Source organism: Hypanus sabinus, chromosome 19, assembly GCF_030144855.1.
Source record: "Hypanus sabinus isolate sHypSab1 chromosome 19, sHypSab1.hap1, whole genome shotgun sequence".
NCBI classification, from domain to species: domain Eukaryota; kingdom Metazoa; phylum Chordata; class Chondrichthyes; order Myliobatiformes; family Dasyatidae; genus Hypanus; species Hypanus sabinus.
The window spans coordinates 76,905,970-76,927,150 of record NC_082724.1 but is presented as its reverse complement, the minus strand read 5'-3'; the positions used below and the strand labels follow the sequence as shown (position 1 = coordinate 76,927,150).

Below are 21,181 nucleotides of genomic sequence, written 5' to 3'. Positions count from 1 at the left end.
GTTCTGACACGCCGGCCCACGGCCTCCTCCTGCCACTCTCAGGTGGAAGGAGCAACACCTCGTATTCCATCTGGGCAGCCTTCAACCCAATGGCATGAACATCGATTTCTGCAACTTAAGGTAATTTTTCTTCTTCCCCTTCCCACTTTTTCAATTCCCCACTTTGGCCTCTTACCTAATTCTCCTCTCCTACATAATCATGCCCCCCCCCCCAGTGCCACACCTCCTTCCCTTTCTCCCATGGTCCACTCTCCTCTCCTATCAAATTCCTTCTTCTCCAGCCCTTTTCCTTTTCCACCTTTCACTTCATAGCTTCTTCCACCCACCTGGCTTCACCTATCACCTTTTAGCCTGCTCTCTTCCCCCCCCCTCACCTTCTTATTCTGGCATCATCCCTTTTCCCTTACAGTCCTGATGAAATATCTCAGCCCAAAATGTCAACTGCTTATTCATTTCCATAGATGCTGCCTGACCTGCTGAGTTCCTCCAGTATTTTGTGTGTGTTGTTCTGCATTTCCAGTATCTACAGAATATTCTGTGTTCACGATTCAAATTCTACCAAGATCCTATTACAGCATTTAACTACCACACAATATTCTTATAGCTATTAGTCTTCAATGCAAATATTTAACATTGGTGAAATGTCTAAGGGACAATGTCATATAGTGGAATCCCTATTTATAATGGTCAGTTAACTTTCATGGTTATTATTTATACACATAGATGAGAGCATGACAAATGATAATGCTAGTTGACTTTTTCGGATATGTGAATGAGCTAAGTGTAGACCGGACTATCTAGTTACGATGGGATTTCGAAAATTAGCCACTGTATCCATGGAATGATTAGTAGTGAAGAAATCCCTCTAATGCTGACTGTTAATGAACAAATTCCTGAATGAATGGTAGAAACACAATGCAGAATGATACCTGGCAGACAACGGTGGTGTATTGTCCAGCATGAGCCTGTATCAGCACTGCTTCAGTGTGACGGGTTCGAAACATAAGTCCAAGGAACCATGGAATAGAAATTTTCACCTCATTCTTAAAATCCCAGGATAGCATGCTACTTCCAAGAAAATGGTAAGGATGGTGCATCACTGTCGAGAGATAGATAGGAAAGGAAAGTAAAAGGAAAGAACAACTGACACTGCAAACTACAATCATCATTTTTGGCAGAGGTACATTAGTGATCTGGATGTCATAAGATCAGCAAAAAAGTATTCCATAATTAATTGAAAGTAGCCAGGTCATCTATTCATTCCTGCTTGAGGGTACTGAATAAAGACATGTTGAAATGTACTTCTAGCAACAGGAGAGGAACACAAGGTGTTGGGATATTAAAGTATACAATTACTAAAGCAAATTAATCTAATGATAAAGTCAATGGTAATCTGACACCAAAGAATTATGAAACAAACATAGCTTAGGTTCAACTTTATTAAACAACAAATTGATTTGTTTTTTTTCAACAAACTTTACATAAGAGATTTCTAATAGATTATTATGGGACACTTCTAAAGCATTTATCCATGGACAAATTATTTCATACTCTGCTGGAGTCAGAAAACAAATTAACAGTGAAATATGTTGGTTGATAAAATTAAAGAAATTGATAAGGCTTACTCTGTTATCCCTAGTTAAGGACTTAATAAAAAGAGAGTTGAACTTCAAATGGAGCTCAGTTTCCTCTTTGATTGAAAATCAGTTAATTAAATCTAGGACTCAATTTTATATACATGGGGACAAATCTGGTAAATTATTGGCTAACCAATTGAAAACTGCTTCGGTTAAACAGCGGATTATTAAGATTCGTAAACAAGATAGCACTTTGATGACTGATCATAAAGAGATAAATAAAGCTTTTCAAGATTTTTATAATTCAATATCAATCAGCATTTTCTGAAGATTCTTTTATAATGGATGAATTTTTAAGGAAATTGAATATCCAAAAATTAACAGCTGAGGATTGTGTATCATTAGATGTACCTATTATGGAAACCAAAATAAAAGAGGCTATTTTTTCAATGAATTCAGGTAAAGCTCCCAGTCCAGATGGTTGTACTGCAGAATTCTTTAAATCTTTTTCCTCTGAACTCTCTCCTTGGTTATGCAAAATTTTTCAGGATGCAATAACTGTAGGTAACCTACCACAATCTTTTCATGATGCCTCTATTTCTTTAATTCTTAAAAAAAGATAAAGACCCTATTGAATGTGCATCATATCAGCCTATATCTTTGCTGAATATGGATTCTAAGATTTTTACCAAAATTTTGGCCACTAGACTAGAAAATACACTACCTCAAATTATTTCTGAGGATCAGACCGGATTTATTAAAAATCGTTATTCATCTTTAAACATTAGAAAATTAATTAATATAGTTTACACTCCTTCATCTAAAATCCCAGAATGTGTTATTTCCTTAGATGCTGAAAAAGCATTTGATAGAGTTGAATGGCCATATTTATTTAATACACTGCAGAATTTTTATTTTAGCCTGACATTTATATCATGGATTAAACTAATATATTATAAGCCTTTGGCTTCAGTTATTACCAACAATCAAAGATCTCCCTTTTTTCAGCTGTTTTGTGGACCGAGGCAAGGCTGTCCTTTAAGTCCTCTACTATTTGATATTGCTTTGGAACCCTTAGCCATTGCTATTCGTGACTCATCTAATATTTTTGGTATTACCCGCAGGGAGGGGACATATAAGTTATCACTATATGCTGATGATTTGTTATTATACATCTCTGATTCTGAAAGATCTATTCTTGTTATCTTATCCTTGCTTGTTCAGTTTAGTAGCCTTTCTGGCTATAAACTGAATTTTAATAAGAGTGAATTATTCCCATTAAATATGCAAGTTCCAATTTATAAACATTTACCATTTAAAGTTGTTACAGATAACTTTACTTATTTGGGTATTAAAATCACCAAGAAACATAAGATTTATTTAAAGTTAACTTTTTACCTTTAATTGACCAAATCAAGCAACATATTACTAGATGGTCCTCACTATCTTTGTCATTGGTTGGTCGAATCAACGCTATTAAGATGATAGTTCTACCTAAATTTTTATATTTATTTCAAGCACTACCAATTTTTATTCCTAAATCTTTTTTGATATTACTGATTCCAAAATATCTTCATATGTATGGCAGAATAAAAATCCTAGATTAAGTAAAAAATATTTACAGAAGCCTAAGAAGGAAGGTGGTTTGCCATTGCCAAACCTAAGATTTTACTATTGGGCGGTTAATATCCAATATTTAATATTTTGGACACAGGGATCGATGACATTACAAAGCCCACAATGGGTAAATTTGGAATGTAAATCTGTAAAATACTTTTCATTGTTCTCTATTTTAGGATCTTCGTTTTCCTTTGTTTTATCTAAATTGAATAAACAAATAACTAACCCTATAGTTAAATATACATTACAAATTTGGTTTCAATTTCATAAATTCTTTGTAAAATCTTATCAAGCCCTATTATATCTAACTTTTTTTCAGCCCTCTTTTATGGACCAAGCCTTTGTGCTATGGAAAACGAGACGTATAACATGTTTTCGTGATTCATTCTTAGATAATAGCTTTATGTCCTTTGAACAGTTGTCCAATAAATATAATTTGCCAAAAACCCATTTTTTTAGATACTTACAAATTAGTAATTTTTTGAATGCTACAGTCCTTTCCAAATTTATGCCCAATTGATATTACGGGAAAACATTCTAGCTTTGAACCCTTGTCAGAAGGGTTTAGTAGCCGTCATTTACAATATGATCATGAAAATACAACCAGGGATGTTAGGAAGAAATGGGAAAAAGAACTTCATTGTCTTTTACCTACAGAGCAGTGGGAGAAAATTTTACAGTTAGTTAACTCCTCTTCTATATGTGTCAAACATGCCCTAATACAATTCAAGGTTGTCCATAGGGCTCATATGTCTAAGGACAAACTTGCTCAATTTTATCCCCATGTTAATCCAACCTGCAACAGATGTCACTCTGAAGTTGCCTTATTAACTCAAGTGTTTTTGGTCTTGCCCTTGTTTGCAAAATTACTGGAAAGATATTTTTGGCATTATTTCAACAGTTTTGAATATCAGATTGCAACCTCATCCTATCACTGCAATTTTCGGCCTACCAATGGTGGATAAAAGTCGTTTATCCCCCCTCAGCCCAGCGGATGATTGCATTTGTCGCATTAATGGCTAGAAGATCTATCCTATTGAACTGGAAAGAAATTAATCCTCCAATTACATTTCAATGGTTTTCCCAAACTATTTCTTGTTTCAGTTTAGAAAAAATTAGAAGTGTCATTTTTGACCCCTCAGTCAAATTTGAATAAACCTGGAGAGCATTTATCCAACATTTTCATATGAATTAAACTGACCTTTCCCAAACCTTTTTCTCATCATCTTTAATTATTTGGATAGACGTGTGGAATTATTGACACTGCTGTGTATACTTGATATGATACAATAGCCCATGTCAGTTAGGTTAGTTTTTTTTTGCTTTTTTGAGTTTTTTTTTATTTTTCCATTTTTTGCCACCTACTATGAGTTTGGAAGACTATGTGAATTATTAATTGTTTGTATTTGTATTCTAGCCTATTAATTATGTACTCTCAAGCTCTTTGTAATCGATGTTTTCTTATGTTTGTTTAAAAATTAATAAAAAGATTTAAAAAGAAAGAGAACTATGGCTTACAGTTCTAGTCCAATGTGCATTAATTTCTTAATGAACAGCAGGTATGTACATAAGCAATGGCACTTTAGAGCATATTATTGGCTTGAAATACTAGAACCCACTGTTCCATTTGATTGGCTACCATAACTGAAACAAACATACAAGAGAACTTCAACACTAATTGACTTATTGTTGATTTCCTGCCCGCACCATGCTGCAACCTCTCGCCTACAGCTTACCTTGCCCACAGTCTTTGCTTCCATATCCCAGAGGGCATTCACAAAAAAAGGTCTCCCAGATAATAACACACGTGCCTCCATTCTTACATGGATTTGAATCGCAGAATGGCTGTTTCTTATTGCAACCTGAAGAATGCACCAGAAACCCATAGTTTAAAATGTGATACTAAACTATAGAAATAATTGGGAACAATTTGAAAACATGCCAAAATGGATCTTGGTTCTTATTTAGAGAAAAGGAACTACATGGTGTATTACATGAGGGATTTAGGAAATCATAAACCACTGAGTCACATGCTGCATAAATATCCAGATTTTAACTTGCTCTTGTTCCTAAAGAATTATGTTGAGCTAGTAAAGTTAAGTCAAATTAAGTTTTTGGTTAATTGTGAATTTCTAGAGTTTGCTGATGAATAACAAAAAATATCTGCTGAGTACTTACAGCATTTCTGCTTATACATTCAGCAGCTAAAGTATATTGATTTTGGATTATTTAATTTATTCATTGTCTGATAAAAATGCTCTTCTTTGATCCAACTTAAGTAGATTGCATCAAAAACCTTCTAGTTCTGGGTTACATTTTCAGCCTCAATGCAGTTTGTATTAGGCTCAGATCTCACTCAAGGAAGAGAGCAAAAAATTAAAGTTGAAACTTCTGTTTGTTGCTGAGGGAGAGCTGCACTGTCAGAGATCATATCTGTTAAATGAAGCTAGGTTCACTTTCTAAGATGAATGTTAAAAGTTTCATGACAATAATTTACTAGAGACTCAGGAGTTATCTCCAGCATCCTGATCAATATTTTTCCCTCACTGAAGCAACTTAGATGGCCTTTAAAACACAGCTATTTGCTGGAGTTTAATCTGTGCAATTGGGTTAGATATTGTTGGATTACACTCAATTGTAAAATCTTAAGATCATTAAATAAGTTTTTAAATAAATTGATAAGGATTTCAGTATACGTATTATATCTGTCATAATCTGCATGTAGGAAACTAATTACTTGACAAACTTGATGATTGCATTTTTGATAGGCAGGAAAGCAAACTGAGAAGATGACACGAAAAGACACTGAAGAGATGCAGACAGGTGAAGTGAGTGGGCAGAGATCTGACAATGCAGCATAATGAGCAAATATGTGAAATGATGCATTTTAGCAGAGAAAATGAAGTAGATGCTCTTGGTGGTGAAAGATTGTAACTCTGCGATGTAGATGGATGTGTGTGTCTTAGTGCATGATTCACAAAAGGCTAGAACATAGCTTCAGCAAATAATCATGAAAACTAACAGACTATTTTCATTTATTGATAGAACTGAAAACTAAAGTAGGGATGTTATACCTTACTTACATAGGACACTGGTAACACCAAACCTAGAGCACTATGTACATCATTGTCTACTTAAGAATGGACATTAATAGTTAGAAGCAGTTCATAAAAGATTTACTAGTCTAATAACTAGAATATCATATAAAATTGGACAGTCTAGGTTTGCATCTGCTATAATTTAGAATTGATTGAAACATGCAGGATCATGAGGAATCTTTACAGGGAGTCTGTAATGTTCTCTTCTTTCAAAGGCAGTAGAAACAGAATCTCTGAATGTTCTTCAGGCAGAGAGAGATTTCTTGATAGTCAGGGAGTTGCAAGGAATGGGAAGTAGACAGGAAAGTTGAGTTGAGGCTATAATCGGATCAACCATGTCCTTCTTAAATGGCAGATCACATTGAAGGAATGGAGGAGTTGACTCTGCTTCTAATTTGCAGAACAATTGAAGCTGGGCTCAATTGAAGCTAATTGAAGGGTAAAAATCATTCTTAGGATGGGGCATGGTTGAGATTGATATTTGCACAAGTTCCCATCTCTAATATAGGTCCTGAAAGGAATAAATGATGGTTCAGTTCTCTCAGGATTCTGCTACTGTACTACACAATTAAGGGAAATTAAGAGCAATATAGAGAGGACTGCTTTAAAAGCAATGATAACTTTGTTTAACTGCTGCACTACTATAAAAAAATTGCACATTGTCACATTTCAGATAAAATGAAAAAATGTATAAAAGTTATATACAGTTTCAGTAGAATGGATCAATCATCTAGGAACAAGATTATCTTTGTGACTCAAAATGCAATATCAAACAAAAGAGTGAGAATGTAGAGAAAGTAACAGAAGAGGAAAATTGAAGATAATGTGCCCACACCTACATATGAGGATCAGAATTATTTAACCCACATTACCTGGAAAAGTGCCATTATTGGCAATATAGGCTGCCATATCAATACGCTTACTGTCAATATGAAGTTCTTTCAAACAGCCTACAAACTCTCTGTTAATGACTGGGAAATTCTCTGGTAGGTTTGGGACACCCCCAAGAAGCAAAGGACCTGTAAGATCCAGTGACCTATTGAGACACAGCAAGTACATATTATAGGACAGTCAAGAAATAATTTACATTTATATACAGAGACCAATTCACAATACAGAAATGAAATCAATAAATTTTAGTTAGCTCACAAATGAATGCACTCACTAATCTTGACTTACTGAGGAATACATTCAAGGGAAATATTGATCAATGAAAGCAATGTTATTAAAACAATCCTGGGCATCATGATATGGAGCGAATGCCACATGCTTGTATATGATCAAAAGTTTTAACAAAAGAACCAATCTAGTCTAGGAATACTAAATTCCAGAGTTTTACAAGTATGCCAGGGATGATTTTATAAAGCAATATAAATAAAAGTACATGGATGCTTTAGGACAACTTTGTTTGAAATACTTCAGAGAAACTAGCATTGAACAGAAAACTGGATTTGATAGTATTGAGAAATATATCTGACATAACCACTATATATACCTGAAAGACAATCACTATGTATTAGCTATTTACTATACCATGTAATCACTTCTAGGTACTGAATATTAGTATGTATTATTTTACTAGACACATTTTGTTATGTGTTGTTTTCACTGGATACTTTGTACTCTCTTAGCTGCATATTATGGCACTTACAGAACACCTGGTTGTTTAGCAGCACTATTAGCTGAGACGTATCCCATGTATTACACTCAGCCTTTGTTTAGTATGAGATAATGGTGGCGGACAGGATGCTGCGAGCAGGAATGTAATGTGAGGGAGGTTGTCTGGAAAACATAATCTTGGCCAGGAATAAGGTCCCAATGCGAACGGGTGAAACATAATGGTGGCACACCGCGGGCTAGGCAAGAGCAATTAATTAATTCATATATAAATGATATGCAATTAAAACTCGATTGGGTATGCTGATGAAACCGAAATGTAACTGAGATAAGAAATTACTATAAAGAATGCTGTACACCGGAGCTCGGCGGGCTTTCGGTGACAAGTTCATTGATTGCCTCAGCCTTTGTTTGCAAATAAAAGTTTAATTTTCTTGAAGAATTTTCTGCGTCTCCTGGTCATTTCAAGTAACCACGACCAAATTGGCGACCGCAGCAGAACCGGGAAGAGACCCGAGGAAAAGATTCGGCGAGTTGAGGCTGCTTCCCGGTCCCTCGGGAGCCCTTACAGAGCTAACAGAATTACGGGTGCACCCAGAAAAAAGAGAAGCGCTTTTTGCGACAATTTGGATTAAAATTCTGTTGGTTTTGGGGGTCAGAGGTGTGTAGCAACTGCCGAAGGGTCTCTCTGATCCAAAGAATCTGGCAGAATTGGGGGTTAACAGGAGGCTCAGAGGATTGATCGAGAACACTGCAGTGGGGGGTAAGTACGAATAAGGTAACAAGAAGTTGAGTAAAGAAAATTCCACGTGGTGTTGGTAAATCCCTGTGGATACTGCTTCGCACAAAGCGAAGGGCTGAATGGGCAGGGTAAGGAATAATAGAGAAAATCCCTGTGGATACCGCTTCGCACAAAGTGAAGGGCTGAACGGGCAGGGAGAGTGAAGAGAAACTTCTGTGAGTACTGCCCTAGGTTGAGGGCTGTTCAGGCAGTACGGAATAGAAGGTAAGAAGAATTTGATAAAGTGCTTAAACACTGGTAGAATAAACTGTAGGGCTAGGTGTAAAGATAGGATCGGGGAAGTACTTGAACTGTGAGACTTTTTAAGAAATAGTACCTAAGAAAAGGAGAAAATAACATGGTGGAGGAAAAAGGAACAGCAGTAGACATACTGTGCAAGAAATTCCTGGTAAGTAGAGGTGAGATTACTGCAATTTCAGAGAAATGGGAAAAGAGAACCAAAAACTGGCGCACGAAATGGCCAAAAGAAGGGACATTCGATGTAAGCTTGTGTGAAGAGAAGGAAGCACTAATTAAAAATAATAAACCAAACGATGTCCAAGAAAAGAGAGGAAAGGAGTGAGCAGGAGATGGAAGTATTGAAACTTTTTAGGATGGAGGGAGAGAGATTGAGAAAGACAGGCAGGATATTGATAATAAACGAAAAAGACAAAAGGGAACAGGAAAAACAGTCGGGTGATGGAGAGGAAAAACCTAACAGAAACCCGGCTTCAGCTCTATACCCGGATCTGAAAGAAGTAAAAAGACCCCCTCCCTATAATGAACAGGGAACACCCAAGCAATGCCCCATGATATCAGGAACAGTGAGCCTGCAGGGGGAAGTAGAGGTCTGGGACCCTGAGGAGGAAAGAAGGAAATACGAGAGGGTGAGAGAGGTGCTGAAGAACGAGATAGAGGGAGAAAGGAAAAGATAGAACAGGAAAGAAGGGAGATGGAAAGAGAAGTGGAAAAGCTACAGCAGCAGAGAGAGAAGAGTGATTATGAGGAATATTGGTCATACTGTAGAGACAGACAGACTAGAAGAGAACAGGAATCATCTAGATGGCAAGAACGGAGTGAGTTAAGAGGAAGTTGGAGGAAGGTAGGAGATGAGAGTTTGGAGTAAGTACGAGAGAGGACAGAGAGGCAGATATTGGAGATGGAAGAGGGGACTAGAGTGGAGAAGGAGCAAGGAAGAAGGTATAGCCCAAGGAGGTATGAGTGGCAGCCAGTAGAAATAGGGCCAGCAATAGATGAAGAATCAGGTGAGGAAGGAAGCTTGATTACATGGAACGGGGAGAAGGAAATGCTGCCACTGCTGGTAAGGGATCAGGACAAGTACAGTATATCCCTTGGGGATCCCAGGACCTGGAAGGGCTGAAAAATACTCTGCCTAGTCTATACGAGGGGGCAGGAAAGTGGATTAGAGCCTTTTGAGGAGGAAACAACGGGACGATTGTTGGCTATGGGAGATTTGAAGGCACTGCTGATAAGGTTGATGGGAACTTCCAAGCTGAAAGAAGTGATGGAAATGGCTGGCTTACAGAATGTGGACAGCCCCCAGACTGCTGGGGCCAATTTTGATCCAGTGAGACAGAGGGTATGGCAGGCCCTCAAGAAGCTGGGATTAAAATGCTGAACTTTATTTTGGCTTTGGTGCACGGCCTCTGAGTGTTCTCTTTCTGTGTGAGACCCTGTGGGTCTCAAAGGGGGGATTATACTGAAATATATCTGACATAACCACTATATATACCTGAAATACAATCACTATGTATTAGCTATTTACTATACCATGTAATCACTTCTAGGTACTGAATAATAGTATGTATTATTTTACTAGACACATTTTGTTATGTGTTGTTTTCACTAGATACTTTGTACTCTCTTAGCTGCATATTATGGCACTTACAGAACACCTGGTTGTTTAGCAGCACTATTAGCTGAGACGTATCCCATGTATTACACTCAGCCTTTGTTTAGTACGAGATAACGGTGGCGGACAGGATGCTGTGAGCAGGAATGTAATGTGAGGGAGGTTGTCTGGAAAACATAACCTTGGCCAGGAATAAGGTCCCAATGCGAACGGGTGAAACATAATGGTGGCACACCGCGGGCTAGGCAAGAACGATTAATTAATTCATATATAAATGATATGCAGTTAAAACTCGATTGGGTATGCTGATGAAACCGAAATGTAACTGAGATAAGAAATTATTATAAAGAATGCTGTACACCGGAGCTCGGCGGGCTTTCGGTGACAAGTTCATTGATTGCCTCAGCCTTTGTTTGCAAATAAAGGTTTAATTTTCTTGAGGAATTGTCTGCGTCTCCTGGGCATTTCAAGTAACCACGACAATAGCAGGAGACAAGAGAATGATTTCTAGCCATTATTAATTATTTTGTGGAAGTATATTAATTTTATGTTATACACTTTTCAGTTGTGTGTGGTTAGCTTGGCCAGCAGCTGTTGTCTATTTCTAAATGCTTTTGAGAGTATGTTGCAAGCATCCTTTCTGAACCACTGCAGTACTTCCGGTCAATGCATTCCAATGACCGATTGGGTTCAGGAATTCAGAATTTAAACCCAATGACAATGGAGGAATGGTAACATACCTCAAAATCAAGGTTAATGCAAAGTGAAAAGAAATCTACAGACCTTAGTGTCCCCATTACACTTGCAAGCCTTATCATTCTTGGTGTAGTGGTCAGGAATTACAGACATGCTCTTAAAGGTGAATGAGTGTGTTGCATGTTGTTTTGAAGAATGTAGCTAGTGGTCAGTGAATTAAGTGGTGGATGGAGTGTCAATTAATTAGGCTTGGTCATTGTGAAGTTTTCCGAGTGCTGAAGGTATACTCAGCCAGTGATGTAAGAAGTGTACTATTAGGAAATAAGCCATGTATTTCTCTTAGTCACATTATATATGTGGCTGGATCAATTCTAGTTCAGTGATTCCTGGGGAGACTTATCAAGAATGTTATCACTGAACACCAAGAGTGGATAAAACTGTTAGGTTTTACCATATTCGTGTTCTATTGCTGCCATTGACAATTCTGGATTTGAAAAGTAACTAATTTCATTGGTAAAAGAACCAATATATAATTATAATGTAACAGGGTGGTTACCAGATATGTCAGATGGTAGTTAAGAGCGGGTCTACAACTGCATTTTGCCCAGACCAGATAAGAATACTGAGAGAAGCAGATGGGCTTGTATAACAATTTAGTCATTTCAGGGTATAATTTTAAAGATTAGTGTTTTTTTTAAATCCAAATTAACTGTATTTAAATTTTGCAGTTGCCAGTGAGAATTGAACACAATTCGTAATCATTGACCTATGCCTCTGAATTTAGCAACTGTGACACTGTTCACTAATGTTTAAATTTATCTTCTGTGTACTATTGGTTCTTTAACCAATTGAATTAGTTTCTTTTCAAATCCTGAATTGTCAATGACAGCAATAAACTAAAACATGACAAATGGGAACTGGTAGTTACTTTGAGTTAGGTGCTTCCGCCCTGGCCCAACAACTTTCAAATTTAAATCAAGCCTAGACTGATAGGATGAAAATCAAATCCATCTGCTGAATAAAGGGCCCTAGTATAAAATAAGTCAGAGGGATGCAATCCAGTTCATCTTGAACAAGGCTCCACACACATATCCATGCCTTCAATTGGCACTAAATGGAAATCTTGAGTAAGAAGCATTAGTCTCCATAACACTGATAAAAAGTACGCCTTATTTTTATAATACAGCTAGAAGTTGTAATGGAAATCACATGATGATGGATTTTAGGCTAAAATTCTAGAGTATACAATTGTAGTTTGAAAATTTACTGAACAACTGATGCTGTCATATTAGTCACTATGATTCACTGCTAGACTCAACAAGATAAGCATTCCCATCATCATACTGAGAAATTGCTCCTGAGATCAATAACTATTCTCCCCCCACCCACCTGAGGATCAGAAACATATTTCAATCCAGGGAATTTTCTCTGGCAGATTAAGAAATGGTAATTCAAAAAAAATAGTTACATCAGCTTAATATTTGTAATTTTTGAATGTTTAATTTAACTTCATTTTCTAATAAATCAATATTTAAAATTTTTATACCAATTTCATTTTGTAAATGTTTCTAAGAGAGAGAGGCATCTGAAAACTTAAGATCAATTACAGCCATTTACAAAAAGCTAACTGTTGCCCAGACTTCTGGGGGAAGTGGGACCTCGGCAGTGTGCCGCCTGAAGCCCAGTCACTGTGCAGACCCTCATGTCCAATTCCATTTTAGGATCAATGAGATCAGACCTTTGAATCTGGATTATATAGTACAGGGCAGGTTCCACATACATTGAGTCCAGGAATACCCAGCCCAATGGAAATTTACCTCAAGTTAACAAATTAAAATCAATAAGGGGTGAAATACATTCCAATAGCTTTGTTAGGTTTCCCAAAATAAGTTAAAGCACACCAGCACCTCACACTGCTTAATTTAGTCAAAGGAAGAGAATACCTGATATATTAAAACACACTGTTGATATGTGGTCACTTGTTTTGCTTATTGTCAACAATGAATTTCAATCATGGAGAACTCAGCTATTAAAAAGGCATTATTTTTTGTTTTGCATAATTAATCTAATTAAATATTCAGAACGTTTCCTCACTGTATCTAAACTCCAAGGTGTGTTATGGGGCGGGGCAGGGGGGGGGGGTGTGGTGGAAGAATAGGATGTGTGTGCCAATGCTGATTACTGTTCCAGAAAATCAGATAGAAATCAATTATTCAGCACATTCCACAAGCTGAACATTAATAAAGAATTGTTCCATTGATTTCCATCTGTTTGCCAGCTGCCACTTCAAGCTAACAAAAATTCTCTTGCCTCAGATTTTTGACCTGCTAGATAATTTTCAAAATTCTTCTTAGTAGGTGTAAAACCATGAAAAACAGTTTAAACACATTAATACAATCAAGAAGGCTTCAACAGTTGATTAAAATAAAAATTCAAAACCATTTTCAGTAGAATCTTGTGAAATCTTTGTGTTTTCTATTAAATGAGGAACAATGCTCCAATTTACAAGTAAATATCACGTGATGTTTGAATTTGTAAAGGTGGAGGCAGGAGATAATTGTCCAATTTTTTTGTTATTCATTTAGGGATCTAAAGATTGCACATGACTTGTTTTATATGTATAAAGTGATTTGGAAAATTTCTACAATATTTTTAAAAAGAAACAATAAAAATATTATTTCCTCAGATCATGTGTATCTCTGTGCTGAAAAAAACATGGCATGGTCTAAATAAATTTCTGACCAGGAATTAAAATGAAGAACACAGTTGACATAGCTGAATACCTGAAATTTTAATGTCATGAACCATGAAATAGATGTTGATTTCCTCTGCTGCCGCTGGTAGACAATGTATGATGTAATAGATCTAAGGTTTTGATCTTCAGATAATGCCTTTCTCTCCATTTGAAGGCAGTGATGAATTTCTACATCAGTTACTGCCTTCCTGAGAGGTACAGTGCCTCCTTGGAAGTTTTCATATTTTACAACATTGAATCACAGTGATTTGGCTTTTTTGACACTGATGAACAGAAAATGACTATCATGTCAAAGTGAAAACAGAACTCTACAAAGTGATCTAAGTTATTTGCAAATAAACACAAAATAATTGATTGCATAAGTATTTATCCCCCACCCCTTTAATATGCCACACTAGATCATCACTAGTGCAGCAAATTGGTTTTAGAAGTCACAAATTAGTTAAATGGAAATCTATTTTTAGAGACCTGTGTGCAGTCAAGGTGCTTCAACTGATTGTAGTAAATATACACTGTCCAACTGTTGGTGAGTCATTATTCTGGCAAAAACTACACCATGAAGACAAAAGAACACTCCAAGCAACTCCACAAAAAGGTTTTTGAAAAGCACAATTCAGGAGATGGAGAAAGAAATTTTCCAAGTCATTGAATATCCCCTGGAGTACAATTAAGTCAATCATCAAATCCCGGAGGAAAACCTAATACAATCTGCAAGAAAACTGCAATTTGGGAGAAGATTTGTTTTCTAGTAAGACAATGGCCCCAAGAATAAAGCCAAAGCTACACAGGAATGGCTTAAAAACAACAAAGTTTATGTCCTGGAGTGGCAAAGTCAGAGTCCAGACCTCAATCCAATTGAGAATTTGTTGAAAAGGTCTGTTCACTCATGATCCCCATGCTATCTGACAGAGCTTGAGCAGTTTTGTAAAGAATAGGGAGAAATTGCAGTGTCCAGATGTGCAAAGCTGATAAGAGACCTATCCACACAAATTCAGCGCTGTAATTGCTGCCAAAGGTGCATCTACTAAATTCTGACTTGAAGGAGGTGATTGTTTATGCAATCATTTTGTGATTTATATTTGTAATTAATGTAGATCTCTTTGTAGAGATCTGTTTTCACTTTAACACAGAAGAGTCTTTTTCTGTTGATCAGTGTCAAAAAAATCCAAATTGTAAAACAATAAAACTTGAAAACTTCCCGGGGGAAGGGGGGTGAATACTTGTTATCGGCAGTGTACGTCTATGATAGCATGTTGTCAACTGTAAGGAGTCTGTACGTTCTCCTCATGGAATGCTTGGGCTTTACCCAGGTGCTTCAGTTTACTCCCACAGTCCAAAGATACACTGGGTAGGTTAATTAGTCATTGTAAACTACCCTGTGATCCAGTTATGGTTAACTGGGGTTGTCGGGGGTTGCTGGAGCGGCGTGGCTCAAAGAGCCACTGTATCACTTACTTAAATAAATAAATAAATTTAGTGACATTTTCTAAGGTCCCCTCATGAGTCTTTATTGCTGGGGCTCATTCTGGTAGATCTGGTAATCTATAATTTGAAGGTGCGGATCTAAGGCCCATCACCTAGCCAGGTTCAGTGGAAGTGTTAAGGAGGCTGGGATGTATTATCATCTGGGCCACTGCACAGGATTGGAAAAAGCTGCAGAAATTGCAAACTCAGCCAACTCCATTTTAGGCACCAGCCTCCCCAGCATCAAGGACATTTTCAAAAGGTGATGCCTCAAAAAGGCAGCATCCATCATTAAGAAGTCCATCACCCAGAATATGCCCTCTTTTCATTTCTACCATCAAGGAGATGGTACAGGAGCCTGAAGATACACACTCAACAATATGCCAGTGATATTAAATCTTATTCTGATTGTGGCCACAGAGTATACACAGAAGAAAGCACTGCTGGTATTCTGTTGTTGTTCGAGCAACCTTAGTTCTGGTATATAATTGAGATAGATTGAATAGTTACCCATTTGTCCTGAAGACTATTCCACTTCTGCAGCAAATTTATTGAAGCTGAGATACAATAATGTGACAACAGATATTGGAAAGCCCAATGAGCAATGATGCAGTCCCTTTTGACAGCAGTTGTCAGTGAGATTGGTTCTGTTGTAGACCTATTGAATAGTCTAGTTTAGAAGCCATTTGGAAGTCAAATGTAATGAGGTTTTTCACACTTCATCCTGATTGATAGTCAAAGGCCTTAGTAAGGTCAAAACAGGCAAAATATATCATACTGCAGATGCTTGCTGTTTTTCTTGTTAGTTTTTAGAGATAAAAATAAAATCCACAATGTTCTTAGATGGTCAGAATCCACACACAAATTGAGTAGCTTTTCACTGGCCGAAAGTCAGCGAGGAGGACCCTGAAATGACTTTTCATGTGACACACAACAAAGAAACTTCTTTGTAGTAACCTAAGAAGTAAGTATACACACACTCAAGAAACTTCCACCCAACATATGCACTTGGGACTTGGGACCTTGAACTTCAGGACCTTTGTGGATAATCCCAATCGCAACAAGCCTGCAGAGTGCTCCACGACCATAACTCAAAAACTGAGAAGCTGTGTCTCAACTATTCACCTTATCCTATGATCCTTCAGTTCACTCTAACATGCAGAGTTCTGGAGGACTACTATAAAATAGAATATAGAACATTAAAACACAGGCCCTTCGGCTTACAACGTTGTGCCAACCTTTTTACCTACTCTACAATCAATCTAAGCCTTCTCTCCTACATAATTATTCATTTTTCTTTCATCCATATGTCTATCTAAGAGTTTAAATGCATCATCTTCTACCACCAGCCTTGGCAAGAGATTCTGAGCACTCACCACTCAGAGACTGTGCATTAAATTCACCGTGTACCACAACTGACCTGATTTAAATTAACAATCAGAACTACACTGAGGGGAAAAACTCATCAACAGCACACTGGAAACCAAATAACCAATATTAATGTTCTTTAATAACATTGGCCTTGCACTTAGTGCAGACTTACTGAGTGATACAGAGTAACAGCACTGCCGCAAAATATATCCTAAATTAAGTAATCAGATCCAATGGTAAAAAGCCTGTTTTAACCAATCTTTCAAGAAAGACTTTCTGTTCAGGTTTATGCCATAAACAACCACACCCATATATTTACATATAATTTGCACCAAAAAGATTTTGCATAATATCAGTTAAGTTTCTTGTCATGCTTATATACTTACTTCTTAGAGCTGGACTGTACACCTTCTGCAGCACATGAATAGTTACCGATTCCATCTCCAAAATGAACAGCAATTGAGGTGTCACAATCATCAATGGTTAAGATTGCCACTTTCTGCTCCGAGGGGCCTTGTGCAACTCCTAATGGTCCAATTTTTGGCTGTAAGAAGATACACAAGGTAATTACATACAACATGAACAGTGGACTGCAAATTTAAAAAAAGACAGCCAGAGTAGCAAGATGCAGTATGATATAAATGCATAGAGCAAATACTTTCAGTTATCTCATTAAAAACTAATTAGCCTCATACAATAACATGCAAAGTGCAGGATTGTTTTTGTTTTGTACTGCTTGCCTTGGATGCATTTTCCACAAATTGACAATCGTTATTTTCTTTTCTGTTTTTCTTGATCTTTTTACTTAAAACTGATTTTGATTTTTTTATTCCAAAATTCCATAAACATGAATGTTGGATTTCAAGGCAACCACAAACTGTAAGTCCTATTCTATTCATACTCAACCAGTCCCCTTTAAAGAAAAAAAACTGCAGGCATTCAACCACTTTTACTTCTTAGTCTCATGCACTCCTTTTTACAATCTCCTACATGGAAACAATGGAATTCAGAGGTCCTTGCTCACATTTATCATACGTTCAGATTTATGGAAGTTAAATTATTTGATGGATTCCCTAATCATCTGCAAATTCTCTTATGGAACTTTAGAAGTTAATTTCAGTACTTGAGAAAGATGAGCTGATTGCATCCAGATGGGACTCCATTGCCTGAAAACATTACCTAGCAATGCTGCTGCAGCCTACTTGTTAATAAACCTCCTACATGAGGAAGGAAGTGGAAACATTGCCTCAGGGTGCAATCATTAAGCCACCACATGATTTGTATTGCTCGTAATGTTATGTTGAAAATGTCTTCAACCTTCCTTACAAACTTCCCTTAACAAATCCACATACAAAAACCATCTGAGCGGTTATCAACAACACTGTTAAAAATTGTATAAGAAAATAGACTGCAGAAGAACAATGAAATTGCCTTTCTTCCATCTGATCAAATATAATCATTGACATCTGCAGTGAAATACCATCAAATTATAAAGCAGAAGATGCAGAGTGTACAGAAAGCACACTGGAGACCTGAAAAAAAATGGTAAAAAGGGAATTATTAATTATGAAATGAAACTCAATTGATGGTCAAGAACTCAATTTTCAGGATCTCACAAAGGATGTCCAAATCTTAAAACAGGATGGAGAAGACTTAATGGAATGTAGCATAGACGAGAGATTTTATTTATGCGAACATAAGGTTCAAAGGTATATTTATTATTAAAGTATGTATGCAGTATACAACTCTGAGATTGGTCTTCCTCAGAAAGCCACAAAACAAAACTAAGGAGCCTGTTCAAAGAAAAACATCAACACCCCTCTCCCCAACACACAAAAAAGACAAATCCTGAAAACAGTAACATGATTAACAAACCCACCCCCACGCAAAAATAACAAACTTCGTACTGTAACAAGAACATCAACCCCTAACCCCCTCCTCCACACAAAAAACTAATAAATCACACAAATGGCAACAAGAAAGAATGGGCGAAACCACAGAATATAAAAACATAAAACTGAAAGAGTTCAATTTGAACTACAGTCCACAGTCCAATCCATAAACTGCTGATCACCAGTAACATCCTCCAACAGCACTGAGGGAGAGAGCGAGACCACTCGAACACAGAGGCCTGCCCTTGGGAGCAGCAAGTGAAATATCCTCACAGAGACACCATCTCTGGCAGCAGTGAGCAAGACACAGGTAGTTGGCTCTGAACACCCACTCATCTTCCACACTTGCCTCAATGCAAACTTTAATCAGCTAGAAAGGGAATCAATTGTGGGCTCGCACTCGTCTCTAAGCTTCCTCGCCTCAAGGTCGCTCATCTCCTGGAATTTTCTCAGAGGCAGCAAAGCGCTATATCACTCAAACGATCTTCAAATTGTAAATTCCAGGCTCAAATAGTTCCAGAAACACATATAAAATAAAAAGACGTAGAAGAAGTGAAATAAACAGTTTCATGGACTATTTGAAGATGTCACATGAGGAAGTGTTGTTTACTGGCACCACCTTGACTATAGGAACTCAGGTTAGTCCCTCTCTCAGACATACAAGGGAAGAACCCATTCAATATCATGAAAGGTTTCGATAAGTTATGAAACTATCCCCAGGATTGATGGTTCAGTAGTCAGAGATAAGAAATTTAAGATGCATTGGATTCCAGTTAATTAGGGCACCGGTTAATCAGAGCAGCTGCTTATTTGGAACAGATCTTAAAAAGACAAAAAAAAACTAATTGAGAAAATAACTGGGTTTCCAAATGTTTATTTGGGACACTGTGCTGCTTAATTGCGATAGGAGACTATTGCTGAAGTTTACAACTAGCATCTGTTGTGTGCACTTCAGAATCAGAATCAGACACTTTATTGATCCCAAGGGAAATAGGGTTTCGTTAAAGTCGCAACAACCAAGAATAGTGTAGAAATATAGCAATATAAAACCATAAATAATTAAATAATAATAAGTTAATTATTCCGAGTGGAAATAAGTCCAGGACCAGCCTATTGGCTCAGGGTGTCTGACACTCCGAGGGAGGAGTTGTAAAGTTTGATGGCCACAGGTAGGAATGACTTCCTATGACACTCAATGTTACATCTCGGTGGAATGAGTCTCTGGCTGAATGTACTCCTGTGTCTAACCAGTACATTATGGAGTGGATGGGAGACATTGTCCAAGATGGCATGCAACTTGGACAGCATCCTCTTTTCAGACACCACCGCCAGAGAGTCCAGTTCCACCCCCACAACATCACTGGCCTTACAAATGAGTTTGTTGATTTTGTTGGTGTCTGCTACCCTCAGCCTGCTGCCCCATTGTGTGGTCATTAGACCATGTTTAGCAGGAACCATTTTTAAATAGCGTCAGCTGCATGTATTTGCGTTCAAAAAGCAGTGATTTTTTGTTTAGTTAAAGCTTTATTGTCATTGCTGAGGACAATGAGAATGCAGTGCTACTTCTTTCAATGCAAAACAGCATACTAGCAATTCAATTACAGTCGACCTTCACTAATCCGACTATCTGTAATCCAGCTCCTTTGATAATCTGACACTGATTTCAAATTTTCCGTGCAAATGTAATTTCAAATTTCCCTGGCCACCAAACCAATTGTTTTGGTTGCGCTGGATCTGTTCACGTGTTGGTGCGCTCTTGTAAGCACATACATGCGACTCCTGCTTGTTTTCCTGCATTTATTAATATCATTTGCTCTTTTTTGCTCCAATTATTGCCCCAGTGAGTAAAGGAAATTCACCTCGTGCTATGAAGCGAAAACACGCACATTATCCATTAAAGTTAAGGTTGAACTCTTGAAAAAACTGGACAGTGGTGTATCGGTGAAAAGCTTGTGTGTGTGTGTTACAACATTGGCTCTTCCACAGTGTGCAATATAAAGAAACAGAAAGAAAAACTGCTACATTTTTTTGCTGATAGTGGCTCGAAGAAACAGATGTACGTAAGAAAAACAATGAGAGACGGAAGAAGTTCGGAACTAGATAAAGTGCTGATAATGTGGTTTAATCTTCGTGTAAGTGAAGGTGTTGAATATCTGGAGATATGGTGAAGGAACAAGCAAAAGCATTTCATGAAGAAATAGGACTAGATTATGTGTGTGACCAGTGAAGGCTGGCTTCATCAGTTCAAGCAGCATCATGGCTTACAGTTTTGTGCAGTGTGTGCTGAAAATCATTCAGCAGACAAGGAAGCAGCAGCGGAGTTTGTTGACGAGTTCACCAAGTTAGTCTCTGATGAAAAATTAAGCCGGTGTACAATGCTGATGAGACTGCTTTGTATTGGAGTTGTACACCAAGAAGAACACTAACAACAGCACAT

At 37.3% G+C, this 21,181-nt stretch overlaps 1 protein-coding gene across 1 annotated transcript in view; it reads right to left on the bottom strand.

Annotated features, from left to right (window-relative positions):
• LOC132377873 (cadherin EGF LAG seven-pass G-type receptor 3-like) overlaps positions 1 to 21,181 on the bottom strand; it is a 511,939-nt gene that overhangs the window by 334,486 nt on the left and 156,272 nt on the right. Inside the window, exons 6-9 of the mRNA XM_059944310.1 lie at positions 17,239 to 17,396; positions 7,168 to 7,331; positions 4,934 to 5,059; positions 930 to 1,099 (exon numbers count right to left, since the gene is read on the bottom strand). Coding sequence (XP_059800293.1) covers positions 930 to 1,099; positions 4,934 to 5,059; positions 7,168 to 7,331; positions 17,239 to 17,396 — 618 coding nt within the window. The remainder of the gene's footprint in view (positions 1 to 929; positions 1,100 to 4,933; positions 5,060 to 7,167; positions 7,332 to 17,238; positions 17,397 to 21,181) is intronic.